Source organism: Phoca vitulina, unplaced genomic scaffold (genome assembly GCF_004348235.1).
Source record: "Phoca vitulina isolate PV1807 unplaced genomic scaffold, GSC_HSeal_1.0 scaffold12, whole genome shotgun sequence".
NCBI classification, from domain to species: domain Eukaryota; kingdom Metazoa; phylum Chordata; class Mammalia; order Carnivora; family Phocidae; genus Phoca; species Phoca vitulina.
This window is the reverse complement of record NW_022589715.1, coordinates 4195584-4221932: the sequence shown is the minus strand read 5'-3', so window position 1 is coordinate 4221932 and position 26349 is coordinate 4195584. Positions and strand designations below refer to the sequence as shown.

Sequence of the window (26349 nt, the reverse complement as noted above, 5' to 3'; positions counted from 1 at the left end):
TACTCTTTTTTAGAGAGAGAGAGCATGCAAGCAGGGGCAGGGTAAGGGCAGAGGGAGAGGGAGAGAGAATCTTAAGCAGGCTCCACGCTCAGTGTGGAGCCCGACATGGGGCTTGATCTCACAACCCTGAGTCATGAAATCAAGAGTCAGACGCTTAACCAACTGAGCCACCTAGGTGCCCCTCAAAAGAGCATGGTGGTAGTTTGCTTTCTTTTGTCTTCACCTTCTTCTCAGCCTTCTCTTGCTTTTAATTTCTTAAAATCACACTCCTCTAAGTGACCACTCTGCACAATTATTTTAATATGACAGGACATCTTACTAAAATTTGTATCAGTTACATTCCCTCAGTGCTACCGTATATCTGCACAAGAAGAGTATAGTAGATTTTCTTAAGTTTTCCCTAATGTCTCTTCTGTTTTAAGAATCCTAACTCAAAAATTATACTTTACAGTCCTATTATTGGCTACATCTATTTAACTGTAATCACCAGAGATTTATTTTTCAATAATACTTTCTTCTTTGTATCCTCAACTCCTGTCTTGAGATCTTTGTTCTTTTTTACATTTTCATTGGATAGGAAAAATTCCTCCAACAATCATTAGCTTGAATGGTATGCTTTTTTAATCCTTGCATATCTAAAACATGGCTTTATTTTGCCTTCACATTTGAATGAATTTTAGTTGAGTATACTATTCCTGGCACACAATCCTTTTCTTTCATTATTCATAAATGTTTCAGGATTTTCTGTATTCTGGTGTTGCACATAAGAGGCTAATGGTAGTCTTTTTTTAAAGTTAAATTTCAGTAAATATTAACATCTCAAATTTTAATCATTTATCTCTGAAAACTTTCAGTTATGTTCTTTAGGAAATTAAAGGCAATATGTAAGCCACTGGTGTACAAATATTGTGTTTAAAGTTTCTCTGCAGTGTGGCTTTGCGTATCCAGAAATGAGACTTTAGTGATGAATTCATTTTCCTTTATACTACGCATGCATTTCACACTTGTAAAAGACAATGGTTTATGTGATAAACTTCTGAATTAATAGATAGTTACAGGCATCACAGCAATCTTTATTCCCCATCTTTTCATTGCTTTTGCTAAGAAACTTACCTGAAATATAGATGTACATCTGTAACCTTACATTTTTGTTTGGCAGCGTGTAAGACTTTTCCTGTGAAGTTCATCAAATTCTATATAAGTTTATCTTTTTCTCTTTTTGGAACTAGTATTATTCATATATTAGATCTTGTCTTTTTTCCTCATTATTTTTATTTTTTGGTATTTTCACTCAATGTTATATGATAATCTTCCATTGATCCTCAAAATCATGATTCTGGTTTTTAGCAGTAGCTATTGTTTTTCCAGTTTTCCATTGCATCTTTAATATAAATCCTGGGTTTTTAAAAAAAAAAAACACTTCTAGAATCTCCTTTGTGCTTTAATTTATATGGCCTAAAAAATTCTTACTACAGTTTTATTAAAGTGCTTTTTGTTCTGTACATTTATTTTTTATTACTTATTTTTTAAAGTAATCTCTGCACCCAATGTGGAGCTTGAACTCACAACCCTGAAATCAAGTGTTGATGCTCTACTGACTGAGCCAGCCAGGCACCTCTCTTTCTTTCTTTCTTTTTTTTTTTTTTTAAAGATTTTATTTATTTATTTGAGACAGAGAGAATGAGAGAGAGAGAGAGAGAGAGCACATGAGATGGGGGAGGGTCAGAGGGAGAAGCAGGCTCCCTGCCGAGCAGGGAGCCCGATGCGGGACTTCATCCAGGGACTCCAGGATCATGACCTGAGCCGAAGGCAGTCGCTTAACCAACTGAGCCACCCAGGCACCCAAGGCACCTCTATTTCTTACATTTAATCATTTTCTCCAGAATGTTTGCTCTAGTCTTCCTCCCTCAAGTTGCTATATCCCTATTATTTTCTGCTAGCTCTTGTCAGTGGATGTGGTTTCTGTACATATCTGTCCAAGTCAGGTTGCTGAGTTCTCTAGGATTACAGCAGATTGATAGGTAGTAAAAGTTGAGGTGTGGATTTTTTTTTTTCGTTTGTTGGCAAGTTGAGATCTCTCTGTCCTCAGCCCAGTAGTATAGCTCTCCTTTTGAGCTGCCAGCAGCAGAAATAAAAGATAAGTTCTTCTACAGCTGGATGTAGGCAGTTTAAAGGACTTAATTTTCTCAAGCCTGTGCTGATTACAATATGCTGCTCTGGGATTAGTTTTGGAAATGCTATTAGCCAGTAAGATTACTTTGTGCTTAGTAGGCATAAATAGGGGCTTGAAATGGTTCAATGCACTTGAAGAGCTGATACGTGAATATCATTGCTATAGAAATGTATCCGAGTACAGAACATTGTGATGGTGATTGTTCTATTTCAGGCTCATTATTTAGCAAAACTCCGCAATACAGGCAATAAAAATATATTTGATGTCCATAAGCATCCACTAAATCAAATGCTTATTACATAAGTCATGGTCTTTTGAATGTATGAGATAGATGTACATTATAATAGAAGAAAATGAATTCATCATCGAAATTTTATTTGACACTCAAAGCCATGCTGCAGAGAAACTTAAACATAACACTTGTACATCAGTTGCTTTGGTTAAAGTATTTTTAGATCATTGATTAAAAATTAAGGTGTTAGGCCGCCGCTCCTCCTCCAGTTCCAGCTGCTGCCGCCGCCGCTTCCTGGGCTGAATCTCCATGCGGTCTCGGCGGCTCCAGGTGTGTTCATGCTGCCCAGCTCCTGCCCGAGTCCGCCGCTGCCATAGCTGCCCCGGGCTCCCTCCCCCGCCCCCCCCACCCCCCCACCCCCCGCTGCTGAGATGGCGACGGGCTCCTGCCGGGAGAAGACTCAGAAGCTGAACGAGCAGCACCAGCTCATCCTGCCCAAGCTGCTGAGGGAGGAGGACAAAAAGTACTGCGCCGACTGTGAGGCCAAAGGTCCTCGATGGGCTTCCTGGAATATTGGTGTATTTATTTGCATCAGATGTGCTGGAATCCATGGAAATCTTGGGGTTCATATATCCAGGGTCAAGTCAGTCAACCTAGACCAATGTACACCACAACAGATACAGTGCATGCAAGATATGGAAAATACTAAAGCAAGACTACTCTATGAAGCCAATCTTCCAGAGAATTTTCAAAGACCACAGACAGATCAAGCAGTGGAATTTTTCATCAGAGATAAATATGAAAAGAAGAAATACTACGATAAAATGCAATAGCTATTACAAATAAAGAAAAGGAAAAAAAAAGAAGAAGAGAAAAAGAAAGAAAAGGAGCCAGAAAAGCCTGCAAAACCTCTTACAACTGAAAAGCTGCAGAAGAAAGATCAGCAGTTGGAGCCCAAAAAAAGTACCAGCCCTAAAAAAGCTGTGGAGCCCACTCTTGATCTTTTAGGACTTGATGGCCCTGCTGAGGCACCAGTGACCAATGGGAACACAACCACGGTGCCATCCCTGAATGATGATCTAGACATCTTTGGACCAATGATCTCTAATCCCTTACCTGCAACTGTCATACCCCCAGCTGAGGGGACGCCCTCTATACCTGCAGCTGCCACTTTGTCTACAGGAATATCTGGAGATCTGGATCTGTTCACCGAGCAAGCTACAAAGTCAGAAGAGGTGGCAAAGAAACAACTCTCCAAAGACTCCATCTTACCTTTATATGGTACAGGAACCTTCATTCAGCAGCAGAGTACTCCTGGTGTGTTTATGGGACCCACAAATATACACCTGCAGCTCCTGGCCTTCTCGGAAATGTGATGGGACGGAGTGCAAGCATGATGGTGGGCATGCCCATGCCCAAGGGGTTTATGGGAAATGCACAAACTAGTGTGATGCCACTTCTTCCAAATGTGGTTGGCCCCCAAGGAGGAATGGTGGGACAGATGGGTGCACCCCAGAGTAAGTCTGGCCTGCCGCAAGCTCAACAGCCCCAGCGGAACCTCTCACAGATGAATCAGCAAATGGCTGGCATGAGTATCAGTAGTACGAACCCAACAGTGGGTTTTGGCCAGCCCCCCAACACAACAGCAGGATGGTCTAGAAGCTCATCGGGTCAGACTCTCAGCACACAGCTGTGGAAGTGAAAACTGCAGTGCAAGTTTCATCCAGAACTACCACCTGACACTCCTTGCTAAAACGCATCTAGTTCCCCTGTTTATTCATGTACATATATTTTTTTTCTTTTTCCTCATTTGTTCATATTAAGAATTACCTGACTGACCGTGTTGGTCTGTACTGATTAAATTTGATGTGAAAAGCACGTTGAGAAACCATTTTATGTCAAGGGCAGCTTTGCTCATTTCCCATGATTTCATAAACCACATTATTTGAGAAGCTGCTCAATCAACTTGCAGTATCAGTTTTACTCTCAATAAAATTATAGCTCTAATATCTGCATATAAGGGAAGTAGTTATCATGTTAGTAATACCTCTAACAGTATAAACCACACCCCCAAATTAGCCAGTAATCCTTACGAAGGTACTGTATGATCAAATGTTTAATCATATAAATAGAATGTAAATGTATCACTGAGTACTGTTTTCTAGTGTATCAAAATTCTTTTATTTCATCATTCACTTCACTGTGCTGTTGTTATGATGTGCTTAACAGGGAACATGGTTAGTGAAAGGAAGATAAACCTGGATGTTACTACAAAACTTAGTTTAACGAATGTTTAAAGAACTCAAATTTTATCTGCCTCTCCTGTAATTTGGATCTCTTCTTATGTATATAGTGCTAATAACATGAAGACCTTTCTCTGCACTATATGCAAACAGGGTAACTAAACAAAGCCACTTTGAATCCTTGAAGGTATATCCAGGTTTATGACAGTAATTGTGTTTACATTTTATGGTGCCTAGTATTGACAAAATGTTATATCCCTATATTAAACAGATGAATCCATAAAAAAAAATAAGGTGTTAATATTTATTAACATTTAAGTTAAAAAATCAATTCAGTATACTCGAATTATTCCTTACCACTAAATAAAATTATATTTCATTCCAGACATGGTCTCTTCATTCACTTGCTCTTATAGTGGATTCTAGTGGCCCAATGTATCGTGGATATGTGGAACCAACATTATCTCTAGTTCTTACCTTGCTGTTGACAGTCCCACCTTCACATACGGAAGTTCATCAATGTTTGGGTAGATGCCTGGGTGCCATAATAACTACTGTTGGCCCTGAGCTACAAGGTGAGTAAATTCATCTTAAATAAAGGAACTAGACATTGCTATCTTTCAGTTTCCTGAATGTCGCTATCATGTTGCTTAATGAAAACTTGTAATAGTAATAATTACTGATGACTGTGTACTGAGTGCTTCTTATTTACCGAAGGCCTACAACTCTGCTTTTTTTTTAAAGATTTATTTTATTTATTTATTTGAGAGAGAGAGAGACAGAGAGAGCACAAGCAGGGGGAGGGGGAGGCAGAGGGAGGGGCAGACTCCCTGCTGAGCAAGGAGCCCGACTCAACTTGGGGCTCAATCATGACCTGAGCCAAAGACAGGTGCTTGACGGACTGAGCCACCCAGACACCCCTCAACTCGGCTTTTTTTTTTTTTAAGATTTTATTTATTTATTTGACAGAGAAAGAGAGAGAGAGAGCACAAGCAGGGGCAGTGGCAGGCAGAGGCAGAGGGAGAAGCAGGCTTCCCACTGAGCAGGGAGCCCGATGTGGGGCTCGATCCCAGGACCCCGGGATCACAACCCAAGCCGAAGGCAGACACCTATCCGACTGAGCCACCCAGGCGCCCCATCAACTCTGCTTTTTATATACGCTATTTTATTTAATCCCTACAACATACCTATGACTGACTATTATTTGAAGTTTTGAGCAGAGAAAGCCTTTCCTTTTTTTTTGAGAGAGAGAGAAAGTGTGAGCTGGGAGGGGCAGAGGGAGAGAGAAGATCTTAAGCAGGTTCCACACTCAACACAGGGCTCAATCTCATGATCCTGAGATCATGACCTGAGCCGAAGTCAAGAGTTGGAGACCTAACCAGCTAAGCCACCAGGCACCCCCAGAGGAAGCCTTTCTAAATTAAATTTTACCTGGAGCTCCATGAAGACAAAGATGAAAAGTGGAGTTCCTTTGTCCTGGAGTACCATCCACTTGTCTTCATGGACTTCTGCTTCACTGTTTTTTTGAATTCTAAAGATCAGGAACATAGTTTGAAAACCCACTCCCATAAGGGAGATAATATTATGTAATTTTTCTATGAGGAACCAAGCTCAGAGAAGATTAGTAACTTGCCTAAAGTTACTTAACCGAGTGACAGATCTATGATCCTGAGGCCCATATTCTAACTACACAATTCCACTGACATAATTTTACTAAAGGTTGAATGAAACACAGAAGGCAGAAAATTATTATGAATTTATCCTGAATGTATCATCCATTTTCAGAGTTTTCCCTTTTTCCCCTATCATTTAGTAAATGCTTTCACTGGGTCAAGATTTTTATACACATTATCTCATTTAATTCTAACAGCATCCTGAGATAGGTGCATCTCTCCATTTGACAGATGAAACTCTGAGGCTGGGAGAGATTAAGAGCTTTTCCATGGTTTTGTATAGCTAGTGAGTGGTTGGAGCCAGAGATGAAGCCCACATCAGTTTCCTTTGCATGCATTCTTAACCACTATGCTGTGTTGTCTGCCTCTGGACAGATATTTTTAAAAAAGAAAGAATCCAAAAATGAAAAAATCTTACTGAAGAATGCTAGGAATTGGAAAATACGTGATTTAGACACTTTTTCTTGCACTCAGTGTCCTCTTTGAGAAAGTTGGTAATTTTTTCTTCCAGTGTTATCATAAGGATATGGACAGGATAAATATGTGCCTGATTAAACATAGGTGTTTATCAAGTGTTTTCCGATGCAGTGATGATGAGGCAATATGTATTTCAAACTAGAATGCGACTCTATATGACTATGATTTCTTTGTTTGGCATTATATGTATATAAATTACACTGGCAAAAATTTTAAAGCACTTATAATAGGCAATTAAGATGTTTTTACACAGTATATAATACTATTATTATTTTTCCTGACTATCTCTGTAAAAGTTTTCATTAATTCTTAGGAAAGTAGGATTTGGAGTTATTAAATAATATAGTGATAATATTGGTTGGACAGAGAATGAGGAATCTTCTGGCTCTTTCAAGTAAAACAATGATGGGTTTAAAGGACAATATAGTTTCCTAGGGGATTTCTATAAACCTAGCTAAATCTAGGAGGGATATATTATTGTCATCCATATACAGTCATGTTTTGAAGTCATTTCTATGGACTTTGCAGACTTCTTGTCTTCAAAACAATCTGAATAGTGATCAGAAAGGGGTTGTTTAGAAGATGATTGTTTTTGGTAGTACTAATAATAGCATTTTGCATTTTCTTTGATTTTGCTACCAGGGAATGGAGCAACAATTTCCACCATTCGTTCTTCTTGTTTGGTGGGTTGTGCAATAACCCAGGACCATTCAGATTCTCTGGTTCAGGCAGCTGCCATATCTTGCCTTCAGCAGCTACACATGTTTGCACCACGACATGTCAATCTCTCTAGTCTTGTTCCGAGCCTGTGTGTAAGTATAAAACTGTTTCATTCATTGATTTACTTAGGGAGCCCCAAATTTGTTTCCCAAAAGATTAAACTAGATCAAAACAAAAAGTGTAAGCTTTCTGGATTGTGCATTCTAGAGTTTCACCTTCAATAGTCATTTTATGACTGTTCATTTTTATTTACTGGTTTCCTTTTTCACCTTTTAAGAAATATTTTGATGAACTGTTTATTTCTTGGCTAAGAATGCATCATATTTTTAGTCTTTCCCATTCAGAATTTTATGTCCTGAAGTTTGATTGATAACTTCTGAGGGTCTGTTGCTATCATCATAGTCATTAATTTGTTCACTTAGTAAGTACTTATTGAGAGCCACCTACATGTCACATACCATGCAAAGTCCTGGGAATACATTTGTAGATGAGACAAGATGAAGCTTCTGCCATACTGAAATTTATAGTTTACAAGGGAACATGGTCAATAATAATTATTTACAAATAAGATAAGTGGGGGCGTCTGAGTGGCTCCGTCATTAAGCGTCTGCCTTCGGCTCAGGTCATGATCTCAGGGTCCTGGGATCGAGCCCCGCATCGGGCTCCCGGCTCCGCGGGAAGCCTGCTTCTCCCTCTCCCATTCCCCCTGCTTGTGTTCCCTCTCTCGCTGTGTCTCTCTCTGTCAAATAAATAAAATCTTTAATTAAAAAAACACAAAAAACAGATAAGTGCTAGAAGAGGCTATAGGAAAACACACAACAGGGGAGCCTGTCAGAATCCAGGCATTCAGAAAAGATTTACCTGAAAAAATGATACTGAAGGTGTGATCTGCAGGACAAATAAGAGTTAGTTCAGGAGAAAGCGTAATATTGCAATAGACAGCATTTATTTTTAGGCAGACGGAAAAATATATGAAAGGCCCCCAAATGGGAAGGAATGTGACACATTTGAGAAACTGTTTAGTTGGTGTGGTTAGGGCTGAGAGAGAAGGGGTGGGTGGGGCCTGGGCACGGAATGAGGCTGGACACTTAGCCAGGTGAGAGATCATGCAGGCTTTCTAGATGTATTAAACTTTGGACTTAGAGAATTATGGTGCTCTAGGAGGGAGGTGATAATGACTTGCTCTATATTGGCAGCAATTTGAATAGGGAAAAATAAATAGAATTGAGTGATATTTAAGAGGAAGAATCAGTGGGGACACCTGGGTGGCTCAGTCAGTTAAGTGTTGGCCTTCAGCTCAGGTCATGATCCCACGGTCCTGGGATCAAGTTCCTTGCTTAGCAGGGAGTCTGCTTCTCCCTCTCCCTCTGCCCCTCCCCCTCCACTCGTGCTCTGTCTCTCGCTTTCTTTCTCTCTCAAATAAATAAAATCTTAAAAAAAAAAAAAAAGAGAGGAAGAATCAGTAGAATCTGTTGATTAATTGGCCATAAGGAGAAGAGAGAAGGATGTAATCCACGTTCTGACTTGAACATAGAAATATAATTTCCTGAGATTGGTAACACTGGAATAGGAAGAAGTTGGGAAGAGTGGATATAATTAATTCAGTTTTAGATAATTGGTAGTTTCATGGCCTGGAGCTCAGAAAAGAGAAATTTGGTTGGAAACTTAAATTTGAGAGGCATAAGAATTTAGATGGGAAATAAAGACAGGAGTAGTTAAGATCACCAGGGAGAGAATGCTGAATGAGGAACCCAGCCTATAAAAGGAAAAGAAAAAGAATCAGGAAAACTATGAAGCAATCTGGAAGATGAAAGGAAAAATGGAGTTTGTAGTGTTCACAGAAGCCAAGTGGAGTAGAGGGGCTGTCAGCTATGTAACATATTTGTTGAGAGATCAAGATGAGAGCCATCATGTGCCCTTTGACTTTTGTCACATGGTGTCTTTAGCAAGAGTTCATCTAGCAGAGTGGTTACAAATGGAAGCCCAAATACACTGGGCTATGAACAGAAACTTCATTCTGAAGTTGACTTGATAGGAGAGGACTGAGGGCCATAGGTCAAAGGAGTGATGGGGTCAGGCAAGACTTTTTCTCCTACAGTAGTGAGGAGTGAGGGCTTAAATGCTGAAGAGATGGAACCAGTAGAGTGGGAGAGTTTAAGTTGTGGGGCAGAGAGTGGATAATCATCCAGGGTTTCTGATGGGATGGAGTTGCCAGGGCACAAGTAAGAGAATGTCTCTCCCAGTGCAACATGAAGAAAAGAGGAGAGGATGAGTGTAGGTAGAGGTGGGTTTTTGGATTTGGTGGCTGGAAGTTGGGGGAGCTATCATCTAATGACTTTTACTTTCTTAATCAAGTAATAGGGAAGATAAGTTTTATGAGTGAGGGAGCAAAGAAGAGGGCAAGAAGTTTGAGAAGAGTGGAATGTGGGAGATTGGACTAACTGGAGAAATAGAAGATTCTGTGGTAGTACTGAGGGTTCAGCAGAGGGTAGTGACCCTTTTTTGGCTCCATTGTGTGAATCATGATGGTAGCAGTTCACCTTGTAAGATTTTTCTTCAGCACCTATAACCAACCATTGAGCAGCCAGATACTTTGATACATTCATAGTTGGACTTTGGCCAAGCAGATTCACTTAAATGATAGCAGGATGAAAGAAATAAAGATGTTAACAAGACAGTGCTAAAATAATAATGCATTATGAGGTCTCATTTGGATAAAGGAGGAAGGAAAAGACAGCAGGAGGCCGATATATAGGGAGAAAGAAAGATAGATATAACCATGGGAGGATATTGCTCCCATAAAGGGAGGAGAAGGTTATTGAGGATGAGATGAAGGAACGGAAGGGCCAACATATTAGATGTTAGATCTGATGTGGTATATTTAACTTATGCAACAAGATTTTCCCTTGTTTCACCATAGACCAGGGGGATCTGAACCAGTCCTAGACCATCAAAGAATCTGAGTGTGCTTCAGGGCAGAAACCAGTTGCACATGAATTGTGTACAGGAAACATTCACAAAGAAAATAGTTGATGAATAGTTTACACCTGATTGCATTCTGCAAAAAGATGTGTAGCATCCTGCCAAAAACCATGGTCTAATGTCTAACCTCTGAAGGCATTGATGACATCTCTTGAGCAAGGTGGCTCTACATGAACGAGCAAGATGTTACATGATACAGCTTAGATAACTGACAAACATGATGAAAACACAGTCTTTAGCTTTAGTCTTGTTCCTCTCTGCATTTTTTTTCTCCTTAAATATAATTATACTATGGAGGTTGACCTTATGAGATGGAACACATTTAAGAGGATCTGGTAAAGTAATAATGTGAATTTCCTTATCTCAGTGGAGGTTATCAATAAACATAGGCTACGCAATGAGCTTTCTGTGTATTAACACGAGATAATGCCTCAAAACTGATTTCCTTAGCGGAACACCAAGGGTTTTATTACAAGGCATGTTCAAGACCTTTCCTGAACCCTCTCCAAAAGGCTAAGTAGTGAGATTACAGGTAGCTGGTAGGAAGGAGATGATATGGCAGGATAGAGATGAGAAAATGGGCCATTCAAGGGGTCATCTTGTTTCCACATTGCTGAAAGCCCCCATGTGGTCTCTGTTACCAGTTCTTTTGACACTGAAAAATAGTCCACACATGGGTTCATCCAAATTAGAAATCAGTTCAGATTCTTATAAATTTTGTTTTCATTTCTGCTCAATCATTTCCATCAGAAATGGCAATGTTATGTGATACCACGTGTAATACCTAACACAAATGAAATGTGATTTTTTTTTTCAGCAAATGTATTGAGAGGTGAGTTTCACCATAGTAATCTTTAAATGGTATAAAAGTATTAAAATTTGTATGATGTTAGAACTATTCAAAATGTGTCTTTGAAAGAAAAACCACCACTCTGACTTATTGTTATTTCCCTCTTGGCAAGCAACTGTTTGGTTTTTTTTGTTTTTTTTTTTTTTTTGAGAGAGGGAGAGAGAGAAAGAGTTGTGTGTGTGTGTGTGTGCATGCACAAGCATGAGTGGGGCAAGGGAGAGGTAGAGAGAGAATCTTAAGCAGGCTCCATGCCCATCAACCCTGAGATCATGAGCTGAGCTGAAATCAAGAGTCAGACACTTAACTGACCGAGCACCGCACATGCCCCAGCAACTGCTTTTTATACCATGTGACCACAGTTATGCGTTCTCCTGTCCTGACAGAAGTATTCCACACATAGGCACTTAGGTCATCTGGGATAATTGTAGGAAATGTCAGTGAGAGAAAGACTTGAGCTGAATGCCCAGGTCATCACTGTCAGAGCCGGGGGGTCTGATTGTCCGGGATGTGTATATGGTGGGCACAGCAAGGGATAGCAAGGTGACATACAGTGTAAAATAACAGGCATTTTTTTAAAAAAGATTTTATTTATTTATTTGACAGAGAGAGAGACAGCGAGAGAGGGAACACAAGCACCGGGAGTGGGAGAGGGAGAAGCAGGCTTCCCGCTGAGCAGGGAGCCTGATGTGGGGCTTGATCCCAGGACCCTGGGATCATGACTTGAGCAGATGGCAGACGCTTAACGACTGAGCCACCCAAGGGCCCAATAACAGGCATTTTTATAGGAAGGTGGAGGTCTACTGTAGGAACAAGCAACACAATGTTCCTAAGGTTTGTGGATTCTAAGAAAAACAAGCTTCTTTGGAAAATAATTCGGCATAACCTAAAATAGTTGAATATACGCATATGCTGTGACCCAGAAACTTCACTCTTAAGTAAACACCTGACAGAAATACATGTGCATATGTGCCAAAATACATGTACAGGAATATTCACTGCTGGGTTATTCATAATAGCCAAAACACAGAAATGACCTGTCTACCAGTCAGCAGTGGATAAAGAGTGATATAATTATTCAACAGAATACTACACAGCAATGCAAATGAACTGTGAAATGTAATCACATGGGTGAATCTCACAGACAAGTCGCCAGACACAGAAGAGAGCACACTACATGGTTCCATTTATATAAGGTTCAAGAACTGGCTAAATGAAACTATAATGATGGATGTCACCATAGACTGTGATTATCTCCAAGGGGCTAGAAAGGACCATGAGGAAGCCACATATTTTTATCAAATTTAATGTTTTATTCTTTATTTTGTGGCTTTTACCAAAAGGTGTCTGGGGAAAGTTGTCAAACAAATATGTCTTTACTTTTACCTGGTTTATAGTGACTGTAAGACACCATCAATTGTAATTTGCATCTCTAATATTAGAGATGTTAAAATGGAAAAAAATACGCCTCAGAATCATTAAAATGGAGTTTTTGAAAAGACTTGGTAAACGAAAAGCTTTTTTTCTCTTTGTCTCTGCCAGTTAATATTTGTTGAGTGTATTTTCTCATCTACAATTCTTTTTTTGTTGTTTTTTTTTTACATTAAAAAAATTTTTTTTAAGTAAACTCTATGCCCAACGTGGGGCTTGACCCCAGGATCAAGAGTTGCATGTTTCACCTACTGAGCCAGTCAGGCACTGCTCTTAGCTACAATTCTATTTAGTTGCAACTAAATTAAATTTGTATGGTGTTCTTACCACAATTATATAAGATAGAGCAGATATTGTCCTCATTGTACACATAAAAAGGCAAAAACTCTGAGCAACTGACTTGTTCTTCCCATCTCATATGACCATGCTTAAGATTTCTAGTTATAGGATATTTGGAAGTTCTAAAATGTCTTCATTTTAAGGAATGAAGTGAATAAAACGTTTTATTGAAAAAAAAGTCAGGGGGCGCCTGGGTGGCTCAGTCGTTAAGCATCTGCCTTCGGCTCAGGTCATGGTCCCAGGGTCCTGGGATCGAGCCCCGCATCGGGCTCCCTGCTCAGCGGGAAGCCTGCTTCTCCCTCTCCCACTCCCCCTGCTTGTGTTCCTGCTCTCTCTGTCTCTCTTTCTGTCAAATAAATAAAATCTTTAGAAATAAATAAATAAATAAATAAATAAATAAATAAAAAGGTTTTCTCTCCTCAATTATACACACACACACACACACACACACACACACATATATATATATATATATATTTTTAATACTTGGTATAAATTTCATGGGCTATAAATTTTATGCAAATATATCTTGAATTACAAATGCTATATTGGTAGTATAAAAATATACTATCTAGCATTGTGAAGAGGTGGTGTATTCCATATAATTATTCCCCCCCTCCACTATTTCTGGATGAGATTTTTTTCTAAATATATTACTTATCTCCTTGCTTAAAAAGCAAGCACATGGAACATAATTTAATATTTTCTTGATGAGTCAGATTTATAGTAATATGATAGTAATAATAATAGTAATAATGATATTATAATAATAATAATATAGTAATAATGATAATAGCTAATATATAATGAGCAAGTACCATGTCTCTATCACTGTTCTAAGGAAAATACTTGTATTAACTTATTTTATTTTCACTGTATTCCACATTTTGCATATGGGCAAATAAGGCACAGAGAGGTTAAGTAACTTGTGTAAGGTCACACAGGAGTCAGTGACAAGCAAGACTCAAATCCAGTCTAGCAACCAGAGCCTGAGCTCTTAATCATTATGTTGTGCTGTGTCTTTACTTTCCTTCATGTATTAAAGTGTACTACATTGATTTTTTCAGGAACTTTTGAGATTAAAAACAGTTCTATTCCAAAAGGGCCCATTTTAGAATTCTTTCCAGGTGTTTGCTTGATTTTATTTTTTTATTTTAATAAATACCCTCTTTTCCTTCAATTCTTGCTGTGTGCTCTGCCTCCTAACTTTTCATTGACTACATATAATCTCCATGCACTTAAAAAATTTAGATGACAACATTTAGTAGGACCACGGGTCAAATAAGATGTGCAAGAGATTCTTCTGGATTTTCATGGAAGTATATTGTATCATCTTTAGCGACCAGGTCTTGAGACAGTTATTTTGTCCACTAAAATATTCTTTATATACTTTATTGGTATTATTTTTCCAAAAATCCTTTATTTGACTATATATTTAACAGCTGATGTTGTTAAATGAAGAGCCTCTTCACAAGTAAGGTGTTAATACATATTCGTTAGGCAAATGAGATTGCAGTTTTTTAAAGAATTGTCTAATATGTTATGGCTTCCAGGTTCACTTATGTAGTTCCCATTTGCTACTTCGCCGAGCTGCTGTGGCTTGTCTCCGGCAGCTTGCACAAAGAGAAGCCGCTGAAGTATGTGAATATGCCATGAGCCTAGCAAAAAATGCAGGCGACAAGGAAAACCCTGGTACTCGTAAGTTACTTTATTAGTCAATATTCTTTTTGTTTAAATACTTAACATTTCAAATGAATATTACTCTTTAAATAACATTTTTGCTTTCAAGTATGGTCAATCTTCTTATTCTTTTAAGTTAAATATAAAACCATTATCACTTTAAAAATTCCAGTATCGGGGCGCCTGGGTGGCTCAGTCATTAAGCGTCTGCCTTCAGCTCAGGTCATGATCCCAGGGTCCTGGGATCGAGCCCCGCATCGGGCTCCCTGCTCAGCAGGAAGCCTACTTCTCCTTCTCCCACTCCCCCTGCTTGTGTTCCCTCTCTCACTGTGTCTCTCTCTGTCAAATAAATAAATAAAATCTTTAAAAAATAAATAAAATAAAATAAAAATTCTAGTATTATTTTCTTGGTAATTTTACACTTTTACCTTTTTTGAGGTTTGGAGCTAAAAAAAAAAAAGTACATAGCATTTAGTATCAAGGTACTTGTGCCATCCCTTCAGGATGATTTAGTTATATAATGAATAACTAACTCTAAGGATATTGCTTTGTATCACTAATAGACTTTTGGAAAGAGAAATGACCTATTTTGGGGGTACCTGAAAGCTTCCAGTCTCTGATACTAGTTGACTCTGTGATGTAACTTTTCCTCAAGAAGGGAAAGCTAGAGTAACCAATAAAAGAAATGTCAGTAGGTGTTTGGGTAGCAAAAGATAGATCTTTGCTTTCTTTAGTTCTTTCTGCTTTTTGGGGGGTTTTAAGTATAGCTTGAATTTCATAGCTGGCCTTTTGGTCTCTAGGGATAGGTTGCTTGGGAGCTTTTTCAGAGCTTAACTGACAGATATTTCCCCTATTGTGAGAGAAAATTTTTACTCATAAGAGCTTTCTAATGCATAGAAGTTGCTTGGGTACTAAGAAGCAAGATACTAAAATAACTTCAATTTTAGGGTAGTATAAGAGCTCTATTAACAAATATACTGTATTGCAGAATGTGAAAGAAGTTATTTATACAGTAAATACTATTGCTTTTTAGAGAGAAAACATAGCACCAAAAATAATTATAGAATTCTCCTGACTACATGTAATATTTTAAAGCTTATACTCCTCAGTCACCATAATCAAAATTGAGAGACAAACTAAGAGGGGAAGTACTTGCAAAATATATTTATTAATTTATTTTATTTATTGAAGTGTGCATGTTTACATTTTAATGTTTTTAAAACTTAATGTGTTGGGGGTCCTAAGACCACCCCGAGGTTTGATGATGCACTAGAAGGACTTAGCATATAGTCATGCTTATGGCTATGATTTGTTACAGCAACTGGATACAAAGCAAAATTTGCAGAGGGAAAAGGCACTTGGTGTGAATTCTGGAGCAAACCAGGTGCAGGTTTCCAAGAGCCCACGCCCCATGAAGTCACGCAGGAGCTGCTTGACTCCCCAGCAATGAGTCTTGACAACATATGAAATGTCTATCATGGAACCTTGTCAGGGGCTCGGTGCCCAAGGTTTTTATTGGGCTCTGGGTGACTAGGCATGGTCTGCCTAACATGTTCCAAAAGTCCAGACTTTAAAAGGCAAGCAGTTGTTCAGCATAAACCATACCGTTTGTACAAACAGTTTAGGCATAGTGAGCCACTTTGACCAGGAAATGGTGGGAACCCTCCTGAAACCCAGTTCACCAGGATGCTAGCTGAGAGCTAATCTGAATTTTAGGCCTTACTAAGTCATCTCAGGCCTGCTATGTTAACTCTCTTCTGCATCTATAGAAAATCATGAGAGCATAAGAAACATGTTTAAGAAATGTCAACATATGAAATATTTTCAACCTCCAGTGATTAAATAATTACAAGTCAATACAATCATAAGATAGCATTTTTCTTCTATAAAACTGACCAAATTAAAAATAATGATTATAACCAGCACTGAGAGAGGTATGAATAAAAGAGAAATATCTTATAGTGCTGGTAGAAAGAAATGTAAAGTCATACAAATTTTCTGGATTTGTCAGTATTTTTTGTCAGCTTACCCTTGACCTAGTGATTCCCCTTTTAGGAATTTACCCTCAGTGATCAATCAATGTTCTCTCTCTCTCTCTGTTTTTTTTTTTAGTTTGCTATGTAGCTATGAAAATTAATGTTGTAGAAGTATAATTCCTGATACGGGAACATAGTCACTATCAGCTGCTAAGTGAAAAATAGGCCTCTATGCCTAATTTCTCACTAATGTTCTCCTTCCTTGGAATCAAAGCTTTTGACTTTGACTACTATCTGAGCTCCTCTCACTGTGGCTATTTTCTGCAAACTTGCCCTTATTTTGTCTTTGGAATGACTCAACTAAAAGAGCCACTTTCAGTTTACATCCCTTTGTTTCACTGTCTTCAAGGTTCAAAGGGCTTCAGTCTTCAGAGCCTCATAGTATTCCTTCTTAAGGTTGCTAGTTGTACAACTTCTGCTGTTTCTAAGAACAAAAAGATTTTCAGATAAAGCAAGACATTTAACTACTATTTTGTAACAATATTACTTTTTTAATTGAAGTATAACTGACATACAATGTTATATTAGTTTCAGGGGTACAACATAGTGCTTCCACAGTTCTGTCCTTGAGGCAGTGCGCACCGTGACAAGTGTAGTCGCCATCTGTCATTATGTTATTACAGTACTATTGACTATGCCCTGTGCTGTGCTTCTCAACCCTGTGACTTACTTATTTTTTAGCTTGAGGTTTGTGCCTCTTAATCCCCTCCATCTATTTTATCCATCTCCCCACTCAATATGACTTTTTGATTGTATGTTTCTTGGAAAGGATTTTCCCAGTTTTTAAATGATCTTTTAGGATATAATCCATTTATAATTTGTGTTCTGGCTTTATAGATTTTTAAAAACCTAAACTATAAGACTGAATAAATTTCACTTTGTTCTTCCAACAAATATACAATAATGATTTTTCAGTCCATTAAATCTAAGTAGATTTTACTTAGAAATATGTCTCATTCCCATACTTTCTCTTTTTTAGAAAGAAATGTATATTTATTGAGCATTCCCTGGAGATTTGTTTAAAATACCTCAGAATAATCAGTCTTAAGGATCAGAGTTTTACCTTTATTATCAGATTCTCTAAACCTAAGGATATGTAAGCTGGAGAACATACATTCTAGTATAGCTAGCTTGTTTTGTTGTAATCGTGAATTTACATGTAAGCCTTGGTCTTTAACATAATTGTTACCTATAGTATACAACAAAACTCTATACAAGTTCATTTGTAAAAATTGCTTTTCAGATGTCAATCCTTTTGCACCTGGAGTCAGTTCTCGAAGTGATATCCACTGCCGGCACCAAGGTGTTAATATAACAGAAACTGGTCTTGAGGGACTTCTTTTTGGAATGCTAGACCGGGAGACAGATAGAAAATTATGTTCTGATATTCATGATACTTTGGGTCATATGCTTTCATCACTGGCTGTAGAGAAACTTTCCCATTGGCTAATGCTTTGTAAAGATGTCCTGGCAGCTTCTAGTGGTATGTATTTAATATATAAAATATGTTCTTAAAATAATGACTGTTTTACCTCTGGTATACATCTGTATATGTAAACAAAAAAAGATATATATATATATATGAGCTTACATTTAAAAATGCTAATAAATTTTAATCTATAAATCCCTGTATAAATGTTGAAGGTTAAATTATATTACAAACTAATGAGCTTTCTTTGATTTGGGGGAAATAACTAAATTCACACTAAATTTTCATATATAAAAATCCCAGGTTACTCTGTATTCAACATAGTATGTAAAACTAGTGAAATATGTGAAAACACTTTTATGTTATCCTTTCTTTGCTTTCTGATTGACTTAGAAAAAAACTTGCCAATTCTACTGTTTTCAAAGGAGTGAGAATTTAGTCCTTTTTTATTAGAAATCTTGTAACATTAATGCAAGTTCTAAAGCATCATTTTTGCTGTATGTGAGCTTGTCATAATATGCTTCATTTTTGTTATAGATATGAGCACTGCAACTCCCTTAAGTAGTGGAAAAGATGAGGAGTCTGAGAAGAAAGATGAGATGGATGATGATACCATGTTCACCACACTAGGTGAAGAAGATAAATCAAAGCCCTTCGTGGCACCTCGCTGGGCCACTCGGGTGTTCGCTGCAGATTGCCTGTGCCGAATCATCAATTTGTGTGAGAATGCAGACCAGGCCCACTTCGATCTTGCCATGGCACGTTCTGCTAAACTACGAAACCCTACAAGTAAATTTAAAATCAGTACTTCTTTTCCCCGGAGTATTTTTGTAGGTTTGAAATACAGGTTTGCTGCTCTGTAACATGCTTTAGACTCTGCCTTTCATTTCTTATAAGCTCCTTTTACCTTGTTTTCTGTCCCCTAAGCATACTACCTGTCTTCTGACCTATATTTAGAAGATAAGTTGAAGACAATGGTCCAAAGGTATATGTCTATGATAAGGTAGATGTATCTTAATCATGTGCCCTAAAGATAACGATGGCAGTAACTTACATATCCTTTGTACTGTGTCCTAGTTTAGCAGTTAAGTGTAAAAGAGATGGCAAAACTTTAAGGTACGTAAGTAAAGGGAGTTTTGCAGTCCCAGCCATGGAGAATGTCAGAACTCATGAATGCCAACTCAAACTTTCAGATTTCAGAAATGCTACTAGGTATTTTTGAAAAGGTGAAAACTGTTACTGAAACCCAACACCGTTTTTTATCTTTTGTAAGCTATTTATATCCCATCATTCCCTGAATCAGATATTACAGGGAGTTTATAAAGAGATCATCAGGTCCAATATCCTCATTTTACAGATGAGGAGACCCAGAGCTGAGAGTGATGGAAGAATAATAGACTCTCTGTCTTTTACTTTGTTGTCTCTTCGTCACCCTCTCATTTTTTTTTTTACACATGTAAAAACAAATTGTGTGTACTAATAGTATTGAAGTCTATACATTAAAACTCCATTTAGTTTACTTGATTACTAAATGCCTTTCAGTTTACTAAAACTCAAAAATGGATTAAAAAACAAACCAAAAGTAAAACTGGTACTCCACGTATAAAATGTGAATCTGAATGTACGGTTATCAGCAAAGCACAGTATATCATGAACACAGTGTCCTTATTCATGCCATTATTTATCAAATATTTACCAAACCCTATTCTTTGCTACATGAAGAAGAAAAAAACATAGCCCATATCCTTGAAGATTTTCTAGTCTAGAAGACTTATCTCTCAAACAATTATATGTCCCAATAGTGGTATGACGGAGTGTTTTGGGGACATAAAAAAGTAGTATGCATTTTCTGAAGAGCCAGGGAAGATCTCACAGAAAAGGTGATTTTGAAACTGGATTTTAAAGGCAGAGAAAAGATTTTCCAGGTAGAAGAAGCTGGTTGTATTAGTTTTCTATTGCTGCTGTAACAAATGACCACAAATTCAGTGGCTTAAAACAACACACATTGTTTATCTTACTGTTCTTATAGGTCAGAAAGTCCAACATGAGTCTCACTGGGCTTAAATCAAGGTATCAGCAGGGCTGCATTCCTTTCTGGAGGCTTTCCAGGAGTCTTTTCTTCTCGGCTTCTATAGGCTGTCTGCATTGCTTGGTGGTGGCCCCCTCTCTCTGTCTCTTGGAGATGGCCCCCTCAAAGCCAACACCAGCTGTCTCGGTGATCCTTCTTTACCTGTCACATGGCTGTGACCATAGCCAGGAGCGGTGCTCTACTTTTAAGGCTCATGTGATTAGATTGGGCCACCTGTTAAATTTGGGATAATCTCCATTTCAGAGCCCATAACCTTAATCACATCTACAAACCCCCTTTTGCTATGTAAGTTAACATATTCACAAGTTGTAGGGATTAATTTATAGACATATTGGAGCACCATTATTCTGCTTACCACACTGGTTTATTGCAAGCAAAGAAAGTAAGATAATTTGTTTGCTTTAGATTTTATTTATTTATTTTAAAGAGAAAGCGTGCACGCACATGCATGCAAGCGTGAATGGGGGGAGGGGAGGATGAGAGGGAGAGAGAATCTTAGGCAGATTCTGTGGTGAGCGAGGAGCCTGCCACGGGACTCGATCTCATGACCCTGAGATCATAACCTGAGCTGAAATCAAAAGTCAGATGCTTAACCAACTGAGCTACCCAAGCACCCCGAAAGTAAAGAGAATTTTAAAGGCATGGAAGTATAAGTGTGCATATGACATTTAGGGAATAGTGAAGATCCTTAGGTTGGCTTTCCTTTCTTTGTATTTAATGCTTTTTCTTGCTTTGTTTGTATCTTCTCTTTTGCCTGCATTCTCAGAGATCCTCACAAATTTTCCCTTTATACCATTGATAATGTTTTACTGTTTTCTGCCCCCATAGTGGGTCTTAAGTCTTATTTTGTTTTTAGTTTTCCCTTAATTTTTTGTCTTTTTTCTGCCTTCATTATATCATATCCTTTTGACTCTATGATTTTCTGTTCTTATTCGGTAGCAGCCATGATTTTTTGCCTTCTATTGAGATGCCAAGTGATTTTCTATATTTTATTCTGATTTTTATAGAAAATTGTTTTTGAGATTAGCTCTTTCTGAATCTTCAGAATCTTTATTTTGCCTGCATGTGTTTTCTTCATAGGCTTATTTGTTTATATATCCTTGAAAGAGGAGAGCACTCTCCCTACTTGAAATTTGCTCACAGTGTGTGTGTGGGTGGATTGCCCATATTCTCGGTCTTTGTTTACTGGTACTTCACATTGGTAGCTGGATGGTAAGCTGATATAACAGCTTTCCAACCTAGATTCCAGTATCTGACATGCTTTGTTCTGCTGGACTGAAACAGGATCCTTTCTAGTTCCCATTGCCTGCTATTCTGAACAATCATGTCAGCATGTATTTTTCAAAGTTATAGACCAAATAAATGTGCTATCCAGGCTCTTCCTTTATCATCCTTATCCCCCTTTGTATCCACTGAGCTTTAGTTGTATGGAACTACTGCTCCCGGAATATAATAAACCTCAAACAGCCCCCTACTTCCCTCCCCATTTTAGAGTTCCTGCTTCATGCCCCTTCCCATTCCCCTGCTCTGGGAGTTTATCTCCTTGGATTTGGAAAAAAGACATCTTGACTTAAGAAAAGTTGGAAGTAGAGATTTGTGTAGAGAAGCGACAGTACTTTCGGGAATAATTGCCTAGTTTTTGGTTGGTAGATTGCTATCATTCTAGACCTTTTTAATTAGGTAACAGAGAGTACTGGAGGAGTAATGGATCTTTTTATTTACTTTTCGGTTGGCATAATATGAATAGGCTCATTTTAATCCAGTTCCATCTGCCTTGGAAATTTCCTCCCAACTTCTGGCAGTAGTTCATTATACCTGATTTTTATTGATGGTGTGTTTTTGCCTCCCTTAGATGAGGAAGTATTGGGGGCTTCTAGCCAAATTTTTTTTCTCTCTCTCTCCTTTGTTCCTCTTCCCCAAGCCAGTAAATGTTCTTTTTTAAATTTAAGATTCTAAAATTGGAATTTTAGGTAGGCACATGAAAAAAATTAGACCATACTTGTCTTATAACCTTCACAATAGCAATAACCACAAAAACCTGTTTAAATAGGAGCTGTTTGGGAATCCAGCTGAGCCACAGATTGCCACTGCTTCAAAAAGACTTTGGGAGTCTTGCAGCCTCCTGAAGAACTTTAGAGTACTTGAGCTTGATAAAGTCTTTAGATAACTTCAGTTGCTAGTTCTTTAAGTTCACCAATCTTTTCTTCTTCAGTATCTAATCACTAATAATCTTATCCAGTATATTTATCATTTTTTATTTTTTTCATTTCTACAAGACTTATTGTGGTTCCCTTCTCTCTTCAATACTTCTCTCTTCAGTATGCTCAGGTTTTTGTTTTCTTTCTTGAATATAGACAACATATTTATGATAACTATTTTAGACTCCCTGTCTGCTAATTTCATCACCTTTTTCATTTCTGGATCTGTTTCTATTCACTGAGGGGTTTTTTTTCCCTTGTTGCAAGATATATTTTCCTACTTCTTTGCATCCCTGGTAATTTTTTATTACATGCCAGATTTGCAGATTTTATAGTAGTAGGGCTGGATTTTGTTGTATTCCTTCAAATATGTTGGACTTTGTTCTGGGATGTAGTTAAATTACTTGGTATCTTTTGAATCCTTTTGAGATTTGCTTTTAAGCTTAAGATCTGGGGTAGCCTTTACTCTAAAAGGAAAAAGACTTCCCTTTTCTACATCTTGTCATTATAAAAGTCTTTTCCAGAGTAGAGGTTGGAAAACTACTTCCTACAGTCCAAATCCAGACCATAGCCTGTTTTTTTTAAATAAAGTTTTATTGGAACACAGCATACCCATTTATATACACGTGATCTATGACTATTTTCATTCTACAACAGCAGAGTTGAGTAGTTGTGATAGAAATTATATAGCCAGCAAAACCAAAAGTATCTAGTTCTTTACAGGAAAAATCTGCCAATCCTATTCTAAAAGAATTACAAACTCCTTTGGGGAAAGTTATTATAGTTATTTTGCTTCAGATGTTATTGTACATCCAATAATGTCATCTATATTACCATATTGGGTAAAAGTTTACCAATATTCTTGAGAAATTATGATACACGAGCTTTCTTGAAAGTGTATCTTTGTAATTTTTAGACATAGTGAAATATGTGGAACATAAGTGGTTTTTTTTAAGATTTTATTTATTTATTTGACAGAGAGGGAGAGAGCACAAGCAGGGGGAGCGGCAGGCAGAGGGAGAAGGAGAAGCAGACTCCCCACTGAGCAGGGAGCCTGATGCAGGGCTTGATCCCAGGACCCTGGGATCATGACCTGAGCTGAAGGCACACACTTAACTTACTGAGCCATCCAGGTGCCCCAAACATAAGTGCTTTTTTAAAGAAGTTTATTTCATTTCATATTTTTGTGTTGTAATACCTATTTTTGGAGTTTTCTATTTTTATTTTTAGATGACCTGTTGGTACTTCATCTCTCTGACCTGATTCGCATGGCATTCATGGCTGCAACAGATCATAGTAATCAGCTGCGGATGGCTGGGCTCCAAGCACTTGAAGACATTATCAAGAAGTTTGCATCTGTGCCTGAGCCAGAATTTCCAGGCCATGTGATTCTGGAGCAGTATCAAGCTAATGTGAGATACTCTGTTTATCTAAAACTTAAAATGGATCCTTTGCATGATCATTAAAGGAGTGAAGATTCCATGGAGAAATGTATTTGGAACTTCAACTGCATATCTTTATTCCCATCATCTGTTACATAGTTGAATCCCACAGTTGAAGAAACAATAGTATAAAACTTGTCACTATTTTTAAGTTCTGATAGTGTATTGGTGATAAAACTAGAATAGAATTGCAGCCTAGCTTTTCAGTCTTGTGTTTAGACGTTTAGCCATGCCATTTAAAAGATAAGACATTCAAAGAGTGTTGTGGATTTGCTGACATTACTTTTATATGTCAAGACTTGATAAGCGTTTTTAAAAATAAAAAGGGCAACTTTGTATGCTGAAGGGTAACTTTTAATAACAGCAGTTAAAAATATTACTGAAAGAATTACATACCTTCAAAAAATATTTTATTGTATTCTAAACAGAGATACTTGTTTCCTCAGATTTATAACTTTATTTGCGTTCTTGAACTGAGGCACAATAGATTTAAGCCTGGTAATGATGGGTTATGTGAAGACAAAGAAACTTAAGTTATCAAGGAAGGAAGACACATTTTTTTTTTTTTTACTGTAATTATACCAGAACCTTAGCTTCATACACAACACCTCATCTAACATGAGAGACTATGGACTCTGAGAAACAAACTGAGGGTTCTAGAGGGGAGGGGAGTGGGGGGGATGGGTTAGCCTGGTGATGGGTATTAAGGAGGGTACGTACTGAATGGAGCACTGGGTGTTATACAAAACAATGAATCATGGAACACTACATCAAAAACTAATGATGTACAGTGATTAACATAACATACATACATACATACATACATACATACATACATAAATAAATAAATAAATAAATAAATAAATAAAAGCTATACCCAAACATACACAAAATTAAAAAGGGTGAACAATGTATGCTCCATTGTTCTTCCATCATAAGTACAGGTGAGGAAGTTATGGCTTCTAGCCCAACTGGCTATAGAAAACCCGTATACAATTATTTACTCCCAAATACCCAACCTATAAGAATGAAGGTTTGTTGTTTTGTTTTGTTTTGACTTTTTACTTAGGAATAATTCTAAACTTACAGAAAAATGGGAAGAATAATTATTTAAATCATGTACCTTTACCCTTTAATACTTCAGTCTGTGTTTCCAAAGGACAAGAACACTGACTTATATAACCACAGAGCAGTTATCAACTTCAGGAAATTCAATGTTGATATATTACTTCTATTATAGAATATATATATATATATATATATATATATATATATGAATATAGTCGGTCATATTCCGGTTTTATCAGTCAACCCAGTAATCTCTTTCTCCTTCGGTACAGGACCCAGCCCAGCTCTGTGATTAGTTGATGACTGTACTACCAACACTGCAATTAGTTGCCATGTGTTTTCAGTCATGGAGAGGGACTCTTGATCCATTTCTAAACTAGTGTTGATATATTTCAGTGACTTACTCTCTTGTGTAAGGGAAGATGTCTCAGATTAGGAGTTGACTCTATCTAATTCCTTATTCAGTTCATACACATTAAATCTAATATACTTACGAATCTATGACTGGATTGGCTTATTAAAACTAAAGCTCATATTCCTTCACTTATTACTATGACAGTGGTACATAAATGAATATTTCTTAAGCATCCTTTTTTTAAAAAATTTTTTTAAAGATTTTATTTATTTTTTGACAGAGAGAGAGAGAGAGCACAAGCAGGAGGGTGGCAGGTAGGGGGAGAGGGAGAAGCAGGCTCCCCGCCAAGCAGGGAGCCTGATGTCGGGCTCCATCCCAGGGCCCTGGGATCATGACCTGAGCCTAAGGCAGATGCTTAACTGACTGAACCACCCAGGTGCCCCGAGCATCCTTCTTTTAAAGTATCTTTTTTTGAGGTGAAATGGTCTCTGAGGTCTTTCAGTGACTATGTGAATTTTTAGTACTACTCAGTTATTAAAGGAATTGATCCAGTTATATGAGATTCACCCATGAGGTAAATACTGTTAGGATACATTCAGGAAAATATAGACATAATAAAAAAAGAATAGAAGTTTTCAGTTATGTCTAGGAACATGTGACTTTGTCAGAAAATCCTGTTTGCTATTAAAAACAAAGGAAAAAGAAACAAGATTAATTGCCTGTTTTGGTATAGCATTTGTATAGATTCAATAATGATTATAACCTCCTGGAAAGCAAAAGAAAAATGGTAGGTTTGAGTTTATTGTAACTGAAAAGAGAGATAAGGGAGATGTGATAAAAAAGAAAATAACAAAGATGTGTTTTATGTGTTTTCATCTCCAAAGACACAAGAGGTTTTGTATTTACTACTTATCTTTAACAGTAAAATGCTCATA

The 26349-nt window shown here is 37.6% G+C and overlaps 2 protein-coding genes across 2 annotated transcripts in view; both read left to right on the top strand.

Moving 5' to 3' along the window:
- Window positions 1–26349, top strand: part of HEATR5B (HEAT repeat containing 5B) — a 109433-nt gene that overhangs the window by 43910 nt on the left and 39174 nt on the right. Inside the window, exons 20-25 of the mRNA XM_032410292.1 lie at window positions 5034–5223; window positions 7441–7610; window positions 14671–14815; window positions 18077–18316; window positions 18800–19051; window positions 23780–23961. Of these exons, the coding sequence (XP_032266183.1) occupies window positions 5034–5223; window positions 7441–7610; window positions 14671–14815; window positions 18077–18316; window positions 18800–19051; window positions 23780–23961 (1179 nt within the window). The remainder of the gene's footprint in view (window positions 1–5033; window positions 5224–7440; window positions 7611–14670; window positions 14816–18076; window positions 18317–18799; window positions 19052–23779; window positions 23962–26349) is intronic.
- LOC116636008 (stromal membrane-associated protein 1-like) lies at window positions 2837–5025 on the top strand. Its single transcript, XM_032410293.1, is given in 2 exon segments — window positions 2837–3746; window positions 3749–5025. Coding segments are annotated over 2 exon segments (1269 nt in total). The 3' UTR covers window positions 4108–5025.